The 21,040-nt window shown below is 44.1% G+C and overlaps 1 protein-coding gene across 12 annotated transcripts in view; it reads right to left on the bottom strand.

Moving 5' to 3' along the window:
* Window positions 1–21,040, bottom strand: part of Itpr1 (inositol 1,4,5-trisphosphate receptor type 1) — a 341,014-nt gene that overhangs the window by 35,961 nt on the left and 284,013 nt on the right. For all 12 annotated transcript variants that reach the window (XM_059258296.1, XM_059258297.1, XM_059258299.1 and 9 more), the window contains 3 exons: window positions 15,849–15,971; window positions 9,137–9,312; window positions 4,085–4,249 (listed from right to left, as the gene is read on the bottom strand). In XM_059258296.1, the coding sequence (XP_059114279.1) occupies window positions 4,085–4,249; window positions 9,137–9,312; window positions 15,849–15,971 (464 nt within the window). The remainder of the gene's footprint in view (window positions 1–4,084; window positions 4,250–9,136; window positions 9,313–15,848; window positions 15,972–21,040) is intronic.

Below are 21,040 nucleotides of genomic sequence, written 5' to 3'. Positions count from 1 at the left end.
CTTAAGTACAGGTAACTATTTGGCTGGGAAGCAACTAGAAGAGCGCTGTGGAGTAACTCTTGGACTTAGAAACCTTTATTAGTATTTTTAAGATGTAGCCTTCCTATGTCCCCATGCTGGGAGCAAACTTTTTATCCTCCTGCCTCAGCTTCTTGATTGTCTAGGATTATAGGCACATGCTGTCAAGCCTGGCTGAAGGCTAGCTTTTGGGGTTTTGTTAATCAATGTGCCTCCTGTCCTCATGTCTAGACAGCCCTGGAAGGTTTGGTCTTCACTGTGGCTTTGGGTAACTGTGCACAGTGCAGTTAGTCATGGGGAAAGCACCTGGGCTCTTGACTCTGCTTCTGATTTACAACAAGATGCTGACTGAGCCTCTCAGGACCGCCGTCTCCTCATCTGTAAAATGAGTGCATGGAAATGGCTGGTCTCTCAATGTCTTCCACTTTAGGATTTTATATCTGAGGCCATTTTCTGGCCAATTAACTTTTCTCCCTGCCTAACTCCAATCTGTATCCTGAAACTAGTCTCCTAGAGGGAACTGGGTAAAGTAGGAGCCTTAAAAGGAAGCAAGGCCAGCACTCGGGAGGCAGAGCCAGGCGGATCTCTGTGATTTCGAGGCCAGCCTGGGCTACCAAGTGAGTTCCAGGAAAGGCGCAAAGCTACACAGAGAAACCCTGTCTCGAAAAACCAAAAAAAAAAAAAAAAAAAAAAAAAGGAAGCAAGGAGGTTAATCCACAAAAGACGAGAAAGACTGTCACCATTAATGTTGGTTAAATATTGTCTAGTGACTCAGTACTGAAGTACTAAGAGCATGTCACAAAATGAACAAAGGGTACTCGTCTTCTGTGGGCAGGGGTCACAGAGACACAACAGATTAAACTAGAGAAGACTATTATGGTTTTATTTTTTAATAATTTTGAATTTTAAACAATAAACACATACTATTTATAAAAGGTGACCCGTGTTTAAAGTAGAGAATTTAGAAAAGATAGAGTACAAAGGACAAAAAAAAACCCTAATAATTCCATCACCTACAGACATCCACTCATGTTACTCCTTTGAAAAAAATGTAATGTATAGATATTAAAAAATATTGTAATAATGACATATAGCCACTCTGAGACAACATTCAGGAACATTTCATGTCAAAATGATCTCCTACTAGTATATGGAAAAAAATACACACAACATAGCCAATATAACTTTTTGAATAGTTAAGATGTTTTCAATTGTGTTATCACAATTGCTTTTGTGATGAGTATCTGTGGATATGCCTGTATACACACCTGCCTACTTATGGCTTTCTAATTTCCAGAAACAGAAACTCAGAGTTCCCATTGCCATTCAAGCATGCTGTATCAATTTATATTTAGTGAATAAAAATTTATAACCATTGTGTCCTCATGGCCACCAGACCAGGAATTATGATGATTTTTTAACCTTTCCTCAAGCGACAAGTGAAACTCAGAAAACCATGGATGTTTTAATGAGCTTGTCTAGGTTTAGCACTTAGGGATGAACATATTTCCATGTTAAGTGACCATCTGGAGTCCTCACTCTGTCACCTGCCACTTATGAACTTTGTACACTGTCATCTCAGGTGTTAAGATTTTCTTACGAATACAACTAGAAATGCAGGCTTGAGGCCGGTCCAGACAGTCTCGGGGGGGGGGGGGCATGGCACTTTAATGAGGCCAAGGGATCACTCTCCCTTCCTTCTCCCCTCCTGGGTTGTCTAAGATGAGGAAGCTCTGACTACCCAGGGGCCACTGGATTGCTCTGCTGGAAGTCTCTTGGTTTTACAGAAAACCCAGGTTTGTTTTGAACATGGGAGGTTTGCTTTCTCTGAGGGATAATTTGAACAGTTTCAGTATTATGTTTTGGGTTCTCATCAGACACATTCAGTTTTTGTTTTTTGTTTTTTTTTTGGACAAGAAAAGGAGCTCACAGGCAAGCCAAGACTCAGAGAAGCCCTAGAAGCACACAGGAGAAGCATTCATGATGATCTAGACTGACCCCACTGTGCTTCCATGATAGACAGGTGAGAGTTTGGAAAGCACAGATATGAACTGCAGTATGAAACACTGGTTTCACTGAGGCACAGGCTTGTCCATGTTCTCAAGATGAATGAGCTTTGGACTTGGGGGACCAACTTACTATGTGATTTAGGGCAGAAGTTACCTAACCTTACTATGCCTCATAATCCTCAGTGAATTGAGGATATTGTCTCCCTCAAAAGTAGGGTGAGAGTGTGGGAGAAGTATGTACTCGCAAAGAGGAAGCAGCTACTGTCTTGAGGATGGGGAGGCTCTGAGGTAAGGAATGTTCATCTCATCCCACTCTGTCCCGTGCATTTAGGAAGGGCCCTGGCTGGCTCCGCAAATGACTCAAAAGACAAGGATGAAAATGAAGATAAGAAGAAGATAAAAGGAAACAAGATCAACAGAAGGGGGACCAGCAGGGAAAGCCACACTCCAGAAGGAGAGATGGCAATGGGTCAAAGGGGAGTCTGTCCCTTGGGAGAGACCCCCCCATGAGCAGGAACCAAAGAGAGGCCCCGCTGACCCCTGTCACTCTACCCATGGCAGACAGGAGTTTGCTGGACTGCTGGATGTGGGTCTCCTGGACTCACAGGCTGAAACTCTGTCCAGGGATGTTGTTGCAGGACACAGAAAGGTTCCGGAATAGATACAGGGCTCTAAAGACTTCTAATGTGGAATGACCAAAATAGGCCACATAATGGCACTCACGAGTATATCCTGCAACCTCTTTGCCTAAAACCTCAAAGTATAGCCAGACAGACTCTGAAACTGGAGAAAATAATCCATTCTGTTTAGCCTGCCAACATCCACCACTAATGGAATGAGCTAATCCTGGTGAATTCTTTATGATATTTTGCATGGGAGCAAGAAGAGAGGATGACAAAGACAAGAAGAAGAGCCATCGTGTGCCTCTGCCTGTTCAGGGTGTGGCATGAACAGCTGCGTATGATCCAAACAGCATCCTTGCCAGGGAAGCAGCCTTCTCACTTGTGAGGAAACTGAGGCCCACACAAAAGCAAACAGCTCAGAAATCATGGAGCTAGCACCGCCTGAAAGGACTTTCCCATCTGCCTTTTCTTTTTTTTTTTTTTTTGGTTTTTCGAGACAGGGTTTCTCTGTGTAGCTTTGCGCCTTTCCTGGAACTCACTTGGTAGCCCAGGCTGGCCTCGAACTCACAGAGATCCGCCTGGCTCTGCCTCCCGAGTGCTGGGATTAAAGGCGTGCGCCACCACCACCCGGCCCCATCTGCCTTTTCTAAATCTCTTCCTTTCCTTTTCTTTCCCTTCCCTCCCTTCCTCCCTCCCTCCCTCCCTCCCTCCCTCCCTCCCTCCCTCTCTTAAGCCAGTACTGAGGCCTTGAACATTTTTGAACTTCATATCTTTTTTATTTCTTGTGTTTTCACAATAGGTCAAGTTTATGCTTCTTGCCATGTTATGTAGGTACAATGAAATTCTTATCTCCAAACTCTATAGATCTAGGTTTCCTCTGAGTACAGGACAGGAAATCATTATTCGGTTTGTAACTTAATCTGCTCCCAAGAAAGGGGACAGAACCAATTCACAGACTGTCAAGGCCTTAACCACCTGGCTCCATGGGAACAAAATCACCTTTATCTAGCAAGCTCACTGTCAGGGGTCTTGAGGCTTTGCATGTTACTCCTATTTTGGTCCTTACATGTTTGCATGGAGAGACAGATCCCAGGGGACTGTGGATGATGTGTCAAACATATCCATCTTGGCAAGTGCTATCTGAGTCATAGAAACAGACACATATATAAAAACATCTGAGCCTCATGGCCACCCCTTCCGTGAGTGGAAATTACAGAGGTGCCACACACAGGACACAATGGGATTATGTACTGTCAGGTTCCCAGGAGCTGCCTCGATTCCTATGTCATTTTCTCTCAGATCCTCCCAAGACCGGATGCAGTTGGGGCTTGACATGACAGGACCAGGCACACTAGCTGCTATTAGAAGGTGGGGTCTGTGATAAGAGACGACACAGCTCTCCAAGTGAGAAATACGTGAACGCCTGACACTCACCAGCAAACTATAGAAGAACTCGTGTACGAAGAGGCCCATGGCACAGATCAGCAGGTACAGCAGATGATAGAGGAACTCCACATCCAGAACCATGGCTCGGTAGCCTCTGGTGAACGTCCCACAGTTGCCCACAAAGCTCATCAGGAAGATGATTTTATTGCAGACCTGAGGACAGATGGTGCAGGGAAGGGTCAGATGGTGCCGGCCATGCTCAGCTGTGCGTGAGAACCTGAGAGGGACTTTACCGCCGAGTGCCCGCCAAGCCCACTCACAACTGTCCGGATACTCTAAGTCATTCCATTCCTTTGCTTTTCAGGCATACTACAAGTCACACGGCAGTCAGATAATTTCATGTGCACCAGCAATCAAGCAGCACTTGTGTATGGCAAAAACAAAATTAACACATACTGAAATGACGATTTTCGAAATGAACCATTTCTAACATTCTTATATGAGTCAGTCAAACACAGAAGTCGCCTCTATCCACGAACTCAGTGATCAGCATGATTACTGCGTATTGTCTAAGCCGGCTCCATTCCAGACGTTACAGAGGTGGAACTTAATGAGAAGTGGACAATTCTCATCTTTTTTTTTTTTTTTTTTTTTTGCTGACATGTTCACAAGTAAGACAAACGTTTTCTTGAGAAACAAAAACAAGGTTTGCCAGGATGAGCTCTTTTCTCCTGGACTTCTTTCTGGGAAGGACTTCTGATCTTCCCATGGGGATCCACTCTTTCCAAGAAGCAGCTTCATCCTGGCCAATCACAATGTCCTATTCTTCTGGGTATGACGACTGCTCAAGGGTAGTTACATGACCAAACGAAGCCAATGAACCCCAGGGGCATTTCCCTGGGCTTATAGCAAAAGACAATTTTGTTTTTTCTACTTACCTTGACCTTGAAGGCATATGAGCTTGGGGCTGCTGGCCTCTTCTTACCGTACCACAGTTCATGAAACCACAACAGTACAGAGGACACAGAGTCGAACCAAGGGACACAGGAACTAGGCCCTGATGCCACTACCCAAGCCTCACATTCAGCTACACCTGAAGCCAGGCCCTTGATTTCTATGACAAAAGGAACCAACGCATTGAACCCTCTGCTTCAGCTAGCATGGGTTTCCTGACACCCACTAATGAAGGGACCCTGACTTATCTACTGGCTAATACATTTGTATTTGGGTAGAAACCCCGTGCCTGGAAGTCCATCCCTAGTACCATGTTAACAGAAAAGGCTGGGGAGAAAGCTCTTTGAATGCACTCAGGAGAACCGTCTTCCTCCACCCCAGCTCCCTTGGCACCAGGTGCACAGATATTCTGCCAGCTAATCTGTAGTCAGTGTAAGTGAGCTCCCTCACAATCAGATAAGGGAGGACGTCAGCACACACACAGAACTTCTGGCTTTCTCAAGCAGGCTCAACGTACAATAGGCCAGGTTTGCCCTGAGTTCTAACCCTGTGGGTAAGAGTCCTTCACAGGGCAGCAAAGCATGGCTGACTCTGGATGGAGTTTTAGAGGGGGGTTTGGAGAGACGAGGGACAATCATAATCCAGTTCATGTCACAGAGCCTCCAACATACCCCCGTTTTAAAAATCTAAAGAGGCCAGCAATCCACATCACCCCACTCACTCTTCTCTTTAACATTCACTGCTTCCCCAGGAAGTATCTCCTGTTCATGGACTCAGCCCATTGCCCTACTCCATATTCACTCCGCTTGACAAGCTTTTTTTTTTTTCTTTTCTTTCTGAGACAGGGTTTCTCTGTGTAGTTTTGGTGCCTGTCCTGGATCTTGCTCTGTAGACCAGGCTGGCCTCGAACTCACAAAGATCCGCCTGGCTCTGCCTCCTGAGTGCTGGGATTAAAGGTGTGCGCCACCACTGCCCAGCTGCTTGACCAGCTTTTGAGCTAGCTTCCCCTCCATCTCCAAGGGATTCTGCCCGTATATATCACATCTTTGCTTATGCTCTGAGCGCATCTATCTGAGCTTCCTTCAGCGCAAGACTCATCACCTTGTCCTAACCTTAACCTTGGTGCTCTACCTTTCTGATATCACCCTAGCCTCCTCCCCCAGCCTTCTTCTGTCTGTTCAGCTACTCTTCCTTCTCCCATACAGTATAGGTGGTGTCTCTCGCTTAAAAAAAAATAAATAAAAATAAACCAAACCTCTAAGTGGTTATTTATGATAGCTGTCCTGGCCTCCACAGCTAATGCATTACAAATGGTAATTAACTGTCTAACTTGAGGATTCCTTGCAAGTGGTTTGTGTTAAAGACGTGTTGTCTGTGGAACGATTCAAGGACAGAGCAAAAAGAACTGCACAGTATACGGCAGACAATTTCTGCAGTCCAGCCATCTGTCAGTCCATCCATCCACTCATCATCTGATCATCTTAAACTTCTCACTGCATACGACACCCATGCCCCCCTTTCCAGAACTGTCTCTCTTTGCCACTGTGCTCTGGGATTTAAAAATGTCAGCGCTAACATTAATGGCATGTCTTGTCATCTCGAGCATGTCAAGTGAACAATGTGAATGCAGTGTCACCTTAAAAACTCGACTGACTGTTGCATCATTTCATTGTAGATGGTGGCCGCAGCCTTTGCCCAGTCACCACGACTGGAAATTCACAGTTAAATTTCTCCTTTTTAGGTGAGGCGGATGGCTTCTTGTTAAAGTGCTTCCTATGTAAGCCTGAATTTGATCTCCAGAATCCACGTAAAAAAAAAATCCTTGTGTGGTGGTGTGTGCTTGTTATCTCAGTGCTGGGGAGGCAGAGACAGGCAGGTCCACGGGGCTAGCCAGCCTAACCAAATCAGTAAGCCTTAAGCCTGTGAGAGACATTATCTCAAATGAGGAGGATGGCTCCTGAGGAATGATGACATTTGGCTTCCATATGCACTGGCACACACACATCTACACACACGAACACCCTCCCCCCCCCCCCAAGACCCAGGTGGTTTGAATGAGAGTAGCCCACACAGGCCCATAGGTTTGAATCCTGACCTGCAGTGGGTAGACTGGGAAGGCTTAGGAAGTGTGTCTCAGGGCAGGGGATGGGAGTGGGAGAGGATTTGAGATTTCTAAAGACTAGGGCCTTTCCCGCTTGGCTTTCTCTGCCTCCTCCTTGGGGATCAATTTGTGAGCTCTCAGCGGTTCCTGCTGCCATACCTTTGCTCTGCCATCAATGGACTCCAACTTTCTGAAATCCTAAGCCCAATTAAAGGCTTTATAAGTTGCCTTAGTTACAGTGTTTTTGTCACAGCAGCAGAAAAGCAACTAATACACATAATAAATCTGTCCCTTTTATTGTCCACCCAATCAAGGCCAGAATGCTTCTCTTGCTTGAAGAAAAAGACCTTGCCACAGTTTGTTAAGGATATGGCTCTGCCTTTTTGCCTACCCTGTGATGTTCTTTCCTTCACTCATGTGACATCTGTACCTTGTTTCTTATGTCTACACTATGACTCAGACTTACCACACCTGATCAAAAGCACCGCCAGAGCCCCAAAAGGCCTCCCTGCCTATAGTACCTCCCACCCCAGTCTACAGAACACGGATGAATGAATTTTCTAGAATGCCTTTGTACAAATCACCTTGGCTCCAAACACCGCAAGTACTTCCTACCAAGGTGAACAGAGTCTCCCAGCACTTATTCCATATAAAATTATTCCCAACTGACACATCTACAAAACTATGGATTAAAGCATTTTGGAAACACGTCTATGCAGGTTCTTTTCCTCAAAGATTCATAATCATTTCTGTAGGTCTCTGACAAATCTTAAAAATCACAACACCTTTCATTTTGCTGAACCCAGTACTTCCTGTATGGATTTTGCCATTGAACCCTTTTTTTAAATTTCCCACCTAACATTTCCCACCATGGATTGATGTTTTGGAAATAGATGTAGACCTGCAAGATGAGGTCCTAAATGGATTTCTCCTAGAGTTCAGTGTCCTAGGGTTAGTCCCTACCCAAAACACAGGCCTCCAGTCTGTTGTTCCACTTCAGTCTAAGAGGCCTAAAATAAGCAAGATGCTTTTCTGAGTCTGGCACTTCCTGGCCTCACCTTTCCTATTCTTTAAGGCACAACTTCATAGGGTGTGGTGGCAGACACCTGTAATCTTATCACTCTGAAGGCTGAGGCAGGACGATCATGAGTTTAAGGCCAGCATGGGCTATGTAGTGAACTTAAGACCAGCCTGGGCTACATAGACTAACCCTGGCTACACAGCAAGATTGTCTCAAAACCGAAAGCAAATCAACAAAACACAATTTCAATCCTGATGCTTTGAGTTTATCTTGCCAGAATCCTGCTGCTTTTGCTGTATGAACCCCCAGACATGGTTATGTATTACCCTTATTTTTCTGACCTTCCGTGATTTGTACAGTCACCTCAGCTTTCTTATATGCTTAGAATAGAAACCCAAACCAAAGGAAGGTGCTTTTAGATTCCCATGATCCCTTTCATGTCTGAATTTTCTCTTTTCCTCCACCAACAGCCCTGTGCCAACTACAGCCTTCCCTCAGCCACCACCATTTCCTAAGGACCCTTGGAATCCCTTCAACTATAATGACCACATGCCCATGTGTTCCACTGACACCTAATGGCGATCCTGAATTCTCTTCTTCTCTCCCCACTTCCTCCGTCTGTTTTCTTTTTTGAACAGCTCCTATAACCTCTCCCCTCTTTTCTAGGTGAGCCTTTGAGAAGTGAGCGCTATGTTAATATTTGATCATTTGACTTACTGGCTAAAAACCTATGGCCCAAACAAACCTTTGGCCTGACTGGTCAAACCAACTTGAACTTCCTTTGCTGCTACTATTACTGTCTAGCTCCTGACAGAGCTACTTCCAAGGAAAGAGCTTGTTGAGGCCCAAATGATGCCCTTGGAGACTCAATTTACCCTGAAGAGGTCAAAGGAAGATGCCAATCTAACAACATTTTTTTTTTTTTTCTTGATTGAAAACACAGGCCAAGATGCTCGGGACCAAATGGAAAACACTCCTATTAACTCACAAACAAGAATTGCGCGATAAAGCGATTCATACTTACATTGAAAGCTCCCAGAAGAAACAGTGTAGGTTGTAACCCAACTGAAAATATCAACCGTAGGATTGTGGAAGCAATTAAGGCCCGAATGCCATGGGGCTTGGGCAGAGCAATGACGATTGCCAGAGAGATGAGCATGGCTGTCCACAGGAGGCCTGACCAGTGTGGCTCTAACGTTCCTGGAAAGACAAAACAGAGATCTTTGGAATTGGTGCTTTCATGGAATCTAGGTGACAGCTGAAGGCAGGTCTGACGACATTTTCTTCAGTCACCTCTCTAAACTATGTTGTTCTGATTTTCACTTCAAATTCTCAAAGTTTCAATGTTTTTAGGCTTCCAAGCCATCATACATGTCCCTTCTGCCTGGAAAATTCTCTGCTCCTCCTGTGTCTCTTGGGTTTAGTTGAGATATTACCAATTTTGGTAAGTCATTCCTACTCAGAAAGAGCAGGCAAAGTATTCTCCTCCCCATGCTTCCTGGTCATTCCTGTAGGCCTGGTATGCTAGGGCAGCTCTCTGTATCCAAGCTACATTCCTGGCTCAAATGCTGCTCATTTCTTTTGTTTTCTTTCTTTCCTTCCTTCCTTTTTAAAGATTTAGTTATTTTTATGTGCACTGGTATTTTGCCTGCATGTATGTTTGTCTGTGTGAGGGTGTCAAATTACTTGGCGCTGGGTTACAGACAGTTGTAAACTGCTATGTGGGTTCTGGGAATTGAACCCGAGTCCTCTGGAAGAGCAGTCAGCACGCTCCCGAGCCCCAAATGCTGCTATTTTCTAACCATCATTTTATTTGTCTGTCAGTCTTCGGTCTAGACTCCAAGTTTCTTGAGAAAAGAACCTGGCACAGAGGAGAGACCAGATACTTATTCAACAAATAAAAATGATCCATGGGTCATAATTCACTTCTGGGGATGGAGAGACTGGAAGCCTTTGCTTGCTTTCTATTAAAAATATGCAAAGGAAAACTACAGGTACCATGGCTGAACTTGATTTCCGCAAGGGAAGGGGGAAGGCAAGTTCTGGCTCTTGGGCATCATCTCCGGTTAGATTACCCCTGCAGTCAACGAGCTTCTACCAGTTTTTGTCATCTCTTGCTATTTCAGGTTCTATTTAGAGTGTCCCACGAGATGTCTTGGTTACATAACACGAGCCAACATGGCTAAAAATACAGTTCTGTAAAACACTCATTAAAAAAAAGAAAACACCCCTATTGCAAATGCTGTCACATTTTGAGTCTCCCTCGGATGTAAACAAGCAGTGCCACATGATTCAGGACACTTATGTAAAGGAGATTTTCCTCTTTAGAATGGCCAGCCGTACAGCACAGCCCAAGAAGAGGTAACTAAGCAGGTGGCTGCTCTTTTTCCAGCTCAGTTCCATCCGCCCAGAGGCATTTTCTCTTCAACAACTGTCCCCCTAGAGCCAGCCACTTGCCTTTTCTCACTTTCGGTATCCTTGAGAAGGAAAAACTGGTTAAGAACGGGCACAAAGTGGGCAGTTCAGATCTCCAGGATCCATGTTAATGTTGGGTGGGTGTGGCTCTCCTGTAAACCCAGTGAGTGGGAGGTGGAGACAGGGAATCCGCCGAGCAAGCTCGCTGGGTAGGCAAGCTAGGCTCAAGTGAGAGACCTTGCCTCAATATACAAAGTGGAGGATGATCAAGGAAGACATGCAATGTTAATCTTGGGCCCCTACACACATATACACATGTGTTCACACATGTGACCACACATACCACATACACAGAAAATTAAAAAAAATAAAAGAAAAAGAAATGGGTACAAAGGCACGTAAAGTTTATGCAAACTCAAAATGTGGATTCTGGGGGCATATGTACCATTTTGTGCACATTTCACAACTGTCACACATCATATTCTCTCTCCTGCTCTCAAAAATTATCATTTATCTCAGCCCCCTTTGTCAACCTATGGGGTTGGTGCAGTATCTTTACTTTAAAGGTAATCCAGTTTTTATGTATTTTCTCCAAAGTGATATAGCAAATGGCTAGAAGTTACATGCCTCTAATGTTAATAGTCTTTAGCTACTATTAAAAAAAAATTCACTGTAAGCACAGATCAAGAATTTTGGCAGTTTATAGTTACATGACCATCATAGGATGTTGTCACCACAATCAAGACACAGAGTGTGCTAACCTGACAAACATGAGCACCCTGACAGATTTCCTGGAGGTCACTACAGTTTATGTGCTGCCCCATCCCTACCCCGAGGCTACCATGAGTGTGTTTTCTGTTACTATAATCTTGTGTTTCTCATGAAAATGGAGAAAGAATTGTATTAGTAAGTAGTCTTTCGTGTATGACTAATTAGAGTTTAAGAATCAGGCTGGTTACTCCTACTTCACTGTTTTTATTGCTGAGTTACTATGGATGTACCACAATTTATTTATTCACTCAATAATGAATGGATATTTGTGGTCATCCTAGTGTGGAGATATTCAGAATGATGCTACTAGAACATTCAAGTGCTAACCTTGGAGTGGAATTGATTCTGTTGTTTCTTTTGCATAAACACAGGGAAGTAGACTGTTGGCTCTTATGTATAATGTGCAACTTTGTGAGACACTGCCATATTGCTTTCCAAAGAGATTGCACCTTTCTGCCTTTCATTAGCCCTTGAATGTTGACAGTCTTTTGTAGAAATATATCACTGTTGTTCTAATTTGTAATTTACTGACAACTCATGATGTGGGCTATCTTTTCATGTACCTATTGGTCGTTCTTAGATCTTCTTTTGTTATTTATTTGAACAAATACCTTGCCCATTCTTTTACTAGGGTATTCTTTCTATTATAGTGTTTTATGTGTTCATATTCTGCATAAAAGTCTTGATATATTCAGATATATTCTTTGGAAATATTTTCTCCCATTCTCTGACTTACCTTTCATTTTCATGTTTAAAACCATTTAAAACATATTGCTTACCCTTCCTTCCTTCCTTCCTTCCTTCCTTCCTTCCTTCCTTCCTTCCTTCCTTCCTTTTTTTGCCAAAGGCAAGGTCACTATGTTGCTCTGGCTGGCCTAAAACATTTTGGCTTGAACTCACAGAGATCTGCCTGACTCTGCCTTCCATATGCTGGGATTAAAAAGTAAGCCTGGCTTTCAATAGATTCTTAATGTCTTAACCATAAATGTGGCTAGTACAACACTTGTACCCAAGTCCTGAAGAGGCCAATGTAAGAACTTGCTCTCTTCTCCCTATTAACATGGTACTGAAAACTAGTGCTAGACTCCAAGAGACTTGGTCTAGAAAGAAATCTTGGAGGCAGCTGGAGAAATGTGAATTTGGACTATTATAGGATTTACTGTTAGTTTTGTTACATATGATAATGGCATGGTGGTTATATATATTTTAAAATATGCTTATAAGTTAGAGGCACACTGAAATATTTATGGTCAAAACAACAAAATGTCTAAACTTCTCTAAAATGTTTCAAAAATACAGCAGGGGGCTAGAGGAAACAAGTTTAGCAAAATGCTAATTGTTCAAGCTGGGCTGATGTACATGGCAGTTTGTCATGCTGTTCCTTCCACTCACAGTAAGTTAAAATATTCCAATCATTAGAAAGTTTAGGGAGCCACACTCTCTTTACTTGAGCCACGGTGGCATGCTCACAGACTAAGCAGTATCTGACTCTGTACTAGTACTGTGCTTCCTATGTGTGGCTTAGCAGGCTTGGGAGATAGATGCTTTTGAAAAGGAGCTTTTAAGGCCACAGCTGCCCTTGGCTGCTTAGGTCTCATAAGCCACAGAACCACAACACTGTACAAAATAAGGTCATTATGTTCATCTAAGAGGTATATTTTAGTAATCCTGTTTTTAGGATGCAAGAAATTGTGATGTAAACATACATAGAAAATTTTATTTTGGAAATGCTGGAGATCAAATACTGGCCTTGGTCATGCTTGGCAAACATCCTACTACTGAGCTGCACCTACAGAGTCTAATATATACTAATCTCACATGAGCATTTTTGGTTTAACAAACCACATCTATTTTCTGAGCAGTATGAATGCAACTGTTTTCCTAAAAACGTTGGTGTTTAGCACAGAAAATTCCCATGGCACGTGTTACAAATGGAAGAATTCACTCTGATGGTGAACTGCTGTTTCCAAGGTAACATCAGTCTCCATACCATGAAAGGGGATTTGTAGGTTGAATCAGCCTCCTTTTATTCCCAGGATCTCTGATACTGCTTTCCAGTTAATCCATTGGCATGAAGTTCTAAATCCATGACTCATAATCAGACAAGGAAACCTTGTCTCCTTCAGGCTAATGAAGGTGGTACCATACCCAGAGTGCACCACCATAGAGTTGGGAGGATCTCAACCATCACCTCATTCAAGGAGTCTCAGATTTGACTGTTAAGGGTTCAGGCTTCTACAACTATTTTGTAAGAACCTTCTAGGCATTTCTGAAGCCACACCAAAGCCTCAGCATCCTGACTATGTGTCAGCATCTAGTAATATAGCGAATATCATGGAGTAACCAAAGAGGCCTATACAGAGTCATATGACCAGTGGCCAACAAACCCCTGTCTAGAATTCCACAGTATGAAGGCTAATACTGAAGCATGGGGGGTGTCAACTCACTGTCCCCAGACACTGACCTGGATGCTGGTACCAACAACCAGTGAAGAAAACAGTTGGGTGAATCATTAAAATCTGTTTGAAATATCAGATTTAGAGGGATGGAGGGCACATAAAAGCACATGCAAAGAAAAGGCTGGGTAATCTGCTGGGATGAACATAGTAACTTCTCTGAGTTGGAAGGAGACCTGGGAAATCATCAATGGAGGTCTGTACTGACTCCCTCACAGCTCTTACCTCCACGGATTAACATCTTGGTTAAGGGAGACACCTCCCCAGAGGAAAACTGTAGCCCTGTGTTCCAATCAAATCTTTTCAAACATAAACACTCATGTTGCTTAATTCAGCATTTAAAGAAAAAAATGCCCCTGGGCCTTTTAGATCATGCTTTGGAGGAGGAGTGACCCTTTAAATGATGCCTTCAACAGAAAACAGAAAAGTTAAGTCCTTGAAAGGGTATGTAGCATTATACAACATGTCATCACTTTAAAGTCGTTCCTTAAATACACTTTTATTGTGCATATGCTGCTTAAATCTACAACTATAATATTCAGCTCAAATATTCTCAGTGTTTTTCTGGGTCTGACTCGGGGCTTCTTTATCCCATTAAGTTTCATACAGGATGCTGGTGGCAGGTTGTTTTACCTAAAGGCAAAATGGTATGCCAAAAAGCTCTGATGAAAAATTTAGCTAAAAACTGGACCTCCCTGGAGACTGGGATGCATGGGACTGGGAGCATGGCTCCATGCTAGAGCATTTGCCAAGCATGTATGAGGCCTTGGATTGCATCCTTAATGTGGTGAGAAGAAAGAGGATGTGAATCTCTAATAGAAGAGGAACATTTCCCCATAAGGCCAGGGCCTCTCAGACACGAGTTATCAAGCTGAGGGTCCCCCAATAGAAAAATGTTGTCCTGTTTGCCTTTTCTCATCAAAACATGTAGAGGGCTCATGCGGATGACTGGAAGGAGGTGGTGGGTGGGGGAAATCCATGAGTGGTAGCAGGGCAGCTCTCCACAGTCTAAACACTCAAGGAGTACTGGCCACAGTCTCAAGGCCTGCCTCACCCCTGACTTGCAAAAGGGAAAGTAGATTCCAGAGGTTTCTTACAGTCTGTAGTCTGAAAACCATTCCAGAAGTGTGGTATGGGAAAACATACAGTGGATTGATTACAAAATGTCTATGCTGTAAGATCAGCTCTCCCACTAACTAGCTTGGCACGCTGTCTCTCTCAACTTCTCAGACACATGCTTTCCCCATATGTAAGACATGGGGCTTTAGACAATTTCTGACAGGCTCCATAGCTTCCCTTCTTCTTCTTCTTCTTTTTTTTAAACACTATTTTAAGTTTGATTTAAAGCCAAATCTTGGTTAAAAGCTACTATTTCCTCTTATCTGGAAATGGGTAACTAGGGTCCTAAATGGCATCAATGGTTTCAGTGATAGAAGTCAGGACCCAAGTCATAGCCTTCCTGTTGTCACCAGCTCTTTCCCTGAAACTAAAGATACTGAGCCAGGCATGGCAGAGTACGCCTGTGTGCTGGCTAGTTTTATGCCAATGTGACCCAAGCTAGAATCATTTGGGAAGAGGGAACCATCCCTGACTGGGTGCGCAGAATTAGAATTCTCAGACTTTAGGGTATTTTTTCCCCCTTCTTTTTATAAATACGATTTTAATAATATTTTATTTTTAACCTGGAGGCCAGTGGGATTACCTAGTATTTAATTTACTTAAGAAAAGAATATCTCAACATGTAGTACAAGTCTGTGTTTCTCCCCAAAAGTTCTGTTAGCAAAATCAAAAAAATAGGCTGAGCAAGCCAAGAGGAGCAAGACAGTAGGCAGCACCCTTCCATGGCCTCTGCTTCATTTGGTTCCTGCCTCCAGGTTCCTTTGATGTTGGACTGTCATGTGAAAGTGCAAGCTGACATAAACCTTTCCTCTCCAAGTTGCTTTTGGTCATACTGTTTTATCCCAGCAATAGAAATCTTCACTAAGACAGCCTGTCACCAGAAGGCTGAAGAGGAGAGGAGCATCCTGGGTTCCAGACTAGCTTGTACTATACATCAAGACTGTGCCTCTAAAGAATAAAGAAAGATACGGTTACCTCCCCGCACTCCTTTAAATGGGTAGAAAAATGCCACCAGCAGGTTCATTAGGACGGCCAGGTTGAAGGAAATGCTGCTCCAGAAAGACATGTTTCGGGCACACCAGTACAAGACAGGCTGGGCTGTGGAAACAAACGAAGTCTGTGAGGTTGTTGATGATGACAAGTCAGAGTGCTAGAGCTTGGCATGGCCCTTCCTCCTCCTAGACGCCCACAAGTCCACTTTTGTTCCCAGTTTGGACCACAACAGTAAGAGCGATAACTTGTTTCAAAGCTGGCACACAGTGACATGACATCGGGTCACTGGAGAACTCACTAACAGAAGATGCATTGGGGTGCAAGGAAGAAGAGAAGGGCAAAGGCTGGGCCAGCTCAAGGTCCTGCATGCCCCAGTCAGCTCCACCAGTTATGGAATCCGAGGGTTATCCAGAGTTCACACACTGTGATTCTGGTTCTCCTCAGACCTCCAGGACCAGATGAGATGCTCAGAGAGACCCAAGAATTCAATTAGCCTTTTAGAAATGTCAGGGAGACAGAACACTCAGAGTTGGCCCAGTTGAGCCTCTGACTGGGCCTGGTACCATTTTCTTGGCTTAAAACACTCCATTAATTCCCCAGTGCAGGACAGTTACCCCTTTCTCACCACTGAGTCAAATGCCATTTCCCTCCAAATGGTACAGTTGATCTCAAAACCAAGGAACTGGAGACAGCAGGTGGCTGACCAGGGTCAGCGGCGGAGTTCACACTTCCAAAGGCTCCAGGAGAGACAGGTATGTGATAAAGCTATCACAAAGGGGCAGGGGACACTTGGCACATCGCCACCTTCCTAAGCCATTGCTTCTGACTGATGATTCTACGCCACAGAAGGAACTGAAGTGGCCATGGAGGGGACAGCTTCCACAAGATAGTTCTCATTAGACATCACGCCCCTCCAGAGCAAAGCACAGGGTATGTGAGCCAGGATCTCTATCGTGAACCACCTCCCTACCAATGAAATCTTCATTTAACTTTAGGACAGCAGCCAATGACAAATCCAATGACCCTATAATGATGCCTGCAATGGCAGCCAAGCCTCTGGAAACTTCCATCCAAAGAAAGTTATGGAACAATTAAAGAGGTCTCTGTGTAATTTAGTAATTGTTGATATCATGTTGGAACTTGGTCACAGGCAATGTTTCAAAACTGTTGAGTTACAGAGCTATGAGCAATCATCTAGTTTGAAATTCTTCATTTTGAAAAATAAGAGAAACCAATGCCCAGAAATTGGAGGAAGTATTGGCGAATTCATTTCCCCAAATTAGTGATCATCTGGAGCCAGTGAAAGGGGTAAAGACAGATGGCCAATGTCACCATTCAGTAGAGCTGACTGACTCCAGTCAACTTCCAGGTAGCAATTTAATATTTCGTAAATTAATTGCTGAAACAAAAAGAATATACTTTTTGAGACAGGGTCTCTCATGTAGTCTAGGCTAGCCTCAAACCAGTTCTGCAGCTTAGGATGTCCTCAAACTTTATTCTCCTGCCTCTTCTTCACTATAGTTGTGCACTACTATGCCTAGTTTTATATGGTGCTGAGGATCAAACCCAGGGCTTCATGCATGTTATGCAAGCACTGAATAACTGAGCCACATCCTTACTCTGCTGAAGCAAACTAGAAATGAGAATTCATCTGGTCTGCCTGTAATAGCCTGTAATAGCCATTGGCACTTCTTTGGGGACTGATGTCCACTTCTGATATACATAAAAAAAAATAGAAGAACTGGAGAGATTAACGGCAGAAAGCTGATAACTGCTGAATTTGATGCGTTCAGGGAAACTGACAGCATCCTTATGTAGTCATCAAGAGCTCATAAGAAGTCCAGGAAGAATATAAGAAGCTAGTAGAAATCTGTGACGGTCCATGGAAGCCAGAATTCCCTGCATGGGAATATGTCCCCTTCAGTACAACTGCAATAAATGGCCTTTAACTAGGGCATACAGTTTACGAATATATCTAATTTCCCAAAGCTAACATTTTTATACTCTCATTTTGATTCTGAACAAATAAATAATCAGTTCTGTAGCTCAAACAGTTATTTATCCAGGTGCAAGGAGATGGTTAAAGACCTACAATATCTTTACACTTCCCATGGTACATGGAGCTATGTCCCATCCTTCTCCAAACCTTTCCCCCACTTCCCTACCCCACATACTTTGCTTCTACATCCCAACCTGATGGTAGCTCCCACGAACACACTGTTCAGCTCCCATGCACCCCCTCCCCCTGTTGTGATACAGACACATGCCTCCAGTTTTGCTATAACTCTTTCTTTGATGGAACACCCTAAGGGGGCAGCTAACTATTGTCCTGAGTATGGCTGTATCAGTGCTGTGCTTCTAACACATGGAAGGTACTGCAGGGGCTGGCATGAGGTTTCACAGAGCAGATCATAAAAACTCTGTGGCTTTCTCCTCACACTCACGCTTCAATCATTTACTCTAAGGAAAGCAACTGTTGTGTCATGAGGACACGGGAGACTCCTGGAAAGGTCTATGTGCAGAAGAAAGGAATCTCCTGATCCCAGAGCTGCTAGAGAGCACTGAGGAGTGTACTCATCCAGTGCTCAGATGACAACAGTCCTGGATGGCATCTCAGTGGCAACCTAATGAGAGACACTAAGCCGTAACTATCCAGCTAAGCTACTCTCAAATTCTTGACCACAGGAAACTACAGGAAAATGAGTAGTCGTTGTTTTAAGCCACTGTGTTTTGGGAATGATTAAAGCAATCAATAGACCTTCTATGGTAAGCAAAATGATGTCCAATCAAATGTCCCAAACCTGAATCTTCAGCTTGTGAATGTGTTGTGTTATGTGACAAAAGAGACTTACAAAGTCTTTTAAGTGAAAGGAGGAGGCAGAAGACCCAGAGGGATACAGCCTGGAAAAGGCTCTCCTTGGCATCGCTGGCTTGAAGATGGAGAAAGGCTCATAACCCAGAAATACAGGCAGCTTTTAGGAGTCTTAAATCGCTGGAGGGACACACGGACACATCCTACCCATACCTGGAGTTTTAACTCCGTGAGAACCTCACCAGACTTCTGCTTCCAGATAGTACACGTACGTTGTTGTAAACACTGGGGTTTGTGGCAGTGTGTTATAGCAGCAGTAGGCAATGGAACATACCCCACCCCTGACCCTGCACCCCATCTTTGAGGCTGTTTCGGCCTCCCCTGCTAGATGTCACCACCATCCCTCTTCTTCTTTCAAGTCTTGATTTCCCATACTTCTGTAACCTGTCATTGCTTGATTATAGGCCTGGTCGTAATCAGCTTTGTATTGTAGCCACTTAAAAATATGCTTGTGCTGTCTGTCTCCTTACAGCTCGTTAGTTCCCACAGGAAGAAATATGCACACTGCTAAAACCCCCACTGCATCTTGCAGTGTGTTTGCTTTTACTAAGGACTGTAATTTAGCCGGATTGATATACTTGCCGCACAACAGCGGGAAGGTAGAAGGCCAGCACCCAAGACAGCCAAAGCTATTGAAATAACCGCATCCAGGGCATGTCTTGGTCTCACTGGTTCCTGGTTGTTTGTTTTAAAGAAACTGGGCTTTTCTGGATGACTTAAGACTCCACACAAACAACATTTCCCACCTCTAATGTGATAAGCTAAGCATGAGGGACAATTCCCAGCAAGAAAGGGGTCAGCATAAGCAACTTGATCTGAGCCTCCTCTTGCTCTGTCTTCCAGTTACCACAGCCTAGACTCTTCTCTTCACCAGACATGATCTTCAGATGGCAGAAAGGGATGGCTCAAGAAGAATGTGTACACACAGGAGGGTGTGTGTGTGTGTGTGTGTGTGTGTGTGTGTGTGTGTGTGTGTTTCAAGAATAAAGCAGGAAAGGGCTTGTGGTGAGAAATTCTTAAAGAAGACAAAACTCATTTCTTCTAGAAAAGATTTCTTTATCTTTATTTTATGTGTATGAGTATTTATCTTGCATGTGTGTATGTGCCTGGTACTCACAGAGGCCAAAGGAGGCTGTCAGATTCCCTGGAACTGGAGTTACAGAGGGCTGTGCGTGGCCAGGCAGGTGCCAGGAAGTGAACTCAGCTCCTCTGCAAGGGCAGCCAGTGCTCTTATTAACTGCTGACCCATCTCTCCAGTCCCAGACTGACTTCTTAACACTATCAAACACTAATATCAGCAGCCAAAGAGACACCGCGGGTGAACTGGTTACTGATTTCCTATCACACAGTCACAACCTTCGTACGTAACTTCAGCCAAAGGGAAGCCAGCCTCACAAACACGACAGAACAATCTCCCGGGCACACTTGGTAGAAGAGAAGTCAGGGACTTAGTGAAGAGAAGCGTGTTCCATTTTAATGCAGCTTCTAACGAGACCATCTCTTCCCTTCCTAAGCACTTGGAATGTTTAACTCACTTATTATTTTCCATTTTTATCTTAGTAGATAGCTTTGAAGCCAATTAAAAAATTTTCAGATGACAAGCATAGTTGTTCTTAAACTTTCCTAAAACAAACACTATTTTTCAAAAACAGAAGGGCTGAAATGAGAGAAGGTACTAGCTGCGCTTCAAGAAAACTCGTGGAACAGCAAGATGGCCTTTCTGCGGTAAATGAATCTTGACTGTCTGCTGTGGATATTGTTCTGTATAAATAAAACACTGATTGGCCAGTGGCCAGGCAGGAAGTATAGGCAAGACAAGGAGAGAGGAGAATTCTGGAAAGTGAAAGGCTGAGGGAGAGAGACACTGCCAGCCGCCGCCATGACAAGCGGCATGTGAAGATGCCGGTAATCCACGAGCCACGTGGCAAGGTATAGATTTACAGAAATGGGTTAATTTAAGACATAAGAACAGTTAGCAAGAAGCCTGCCACGGCCATACAGTTTGTAAATAATATAAGCGTCTGTGTGTTTATTTTATAAGTGGGCTGTCTGACTGCCGGGGCTTGGCGGGACCCAGAGAGAAAACTCCAGCTACGACTGTCCACCGGATGGCTGAGGGTCTGGGTACAGTTAAGCCGCCCGCTCTCCTCCCGCCACCTTGGGGCTGAGGACCCGCTACTACCCTGGATTGCACAACTCTTTGCCACGTGTGACTCCGGGGGTGGAGGGAAATGGGGAGGAAGGCGCACAAAGCAAGCCTGGTAAGGAAAGCAGGCCTGGCTCTGCTCAGACTGGCAGGGAC

This window comes from Peromyscus eremicus, chromosome 3, assembly GCF_949786415.1.
Source record: "Peromyscus eremicus chromosome 3, PerEre_H2_v1, whole genome shotgun sequence".
In the NCBI taxonomy this organism is placed as follows: Eukaryota; Metazoa; Chordata; class Mammalia; order Rodentia; family Cricetidae; genus Peromyscus; species Peromyscus eremicus.
Note: the sequence above shows the minus strand (reverse complement) of the source record. Positions and strands in the feature narration are given on the sequence as shown.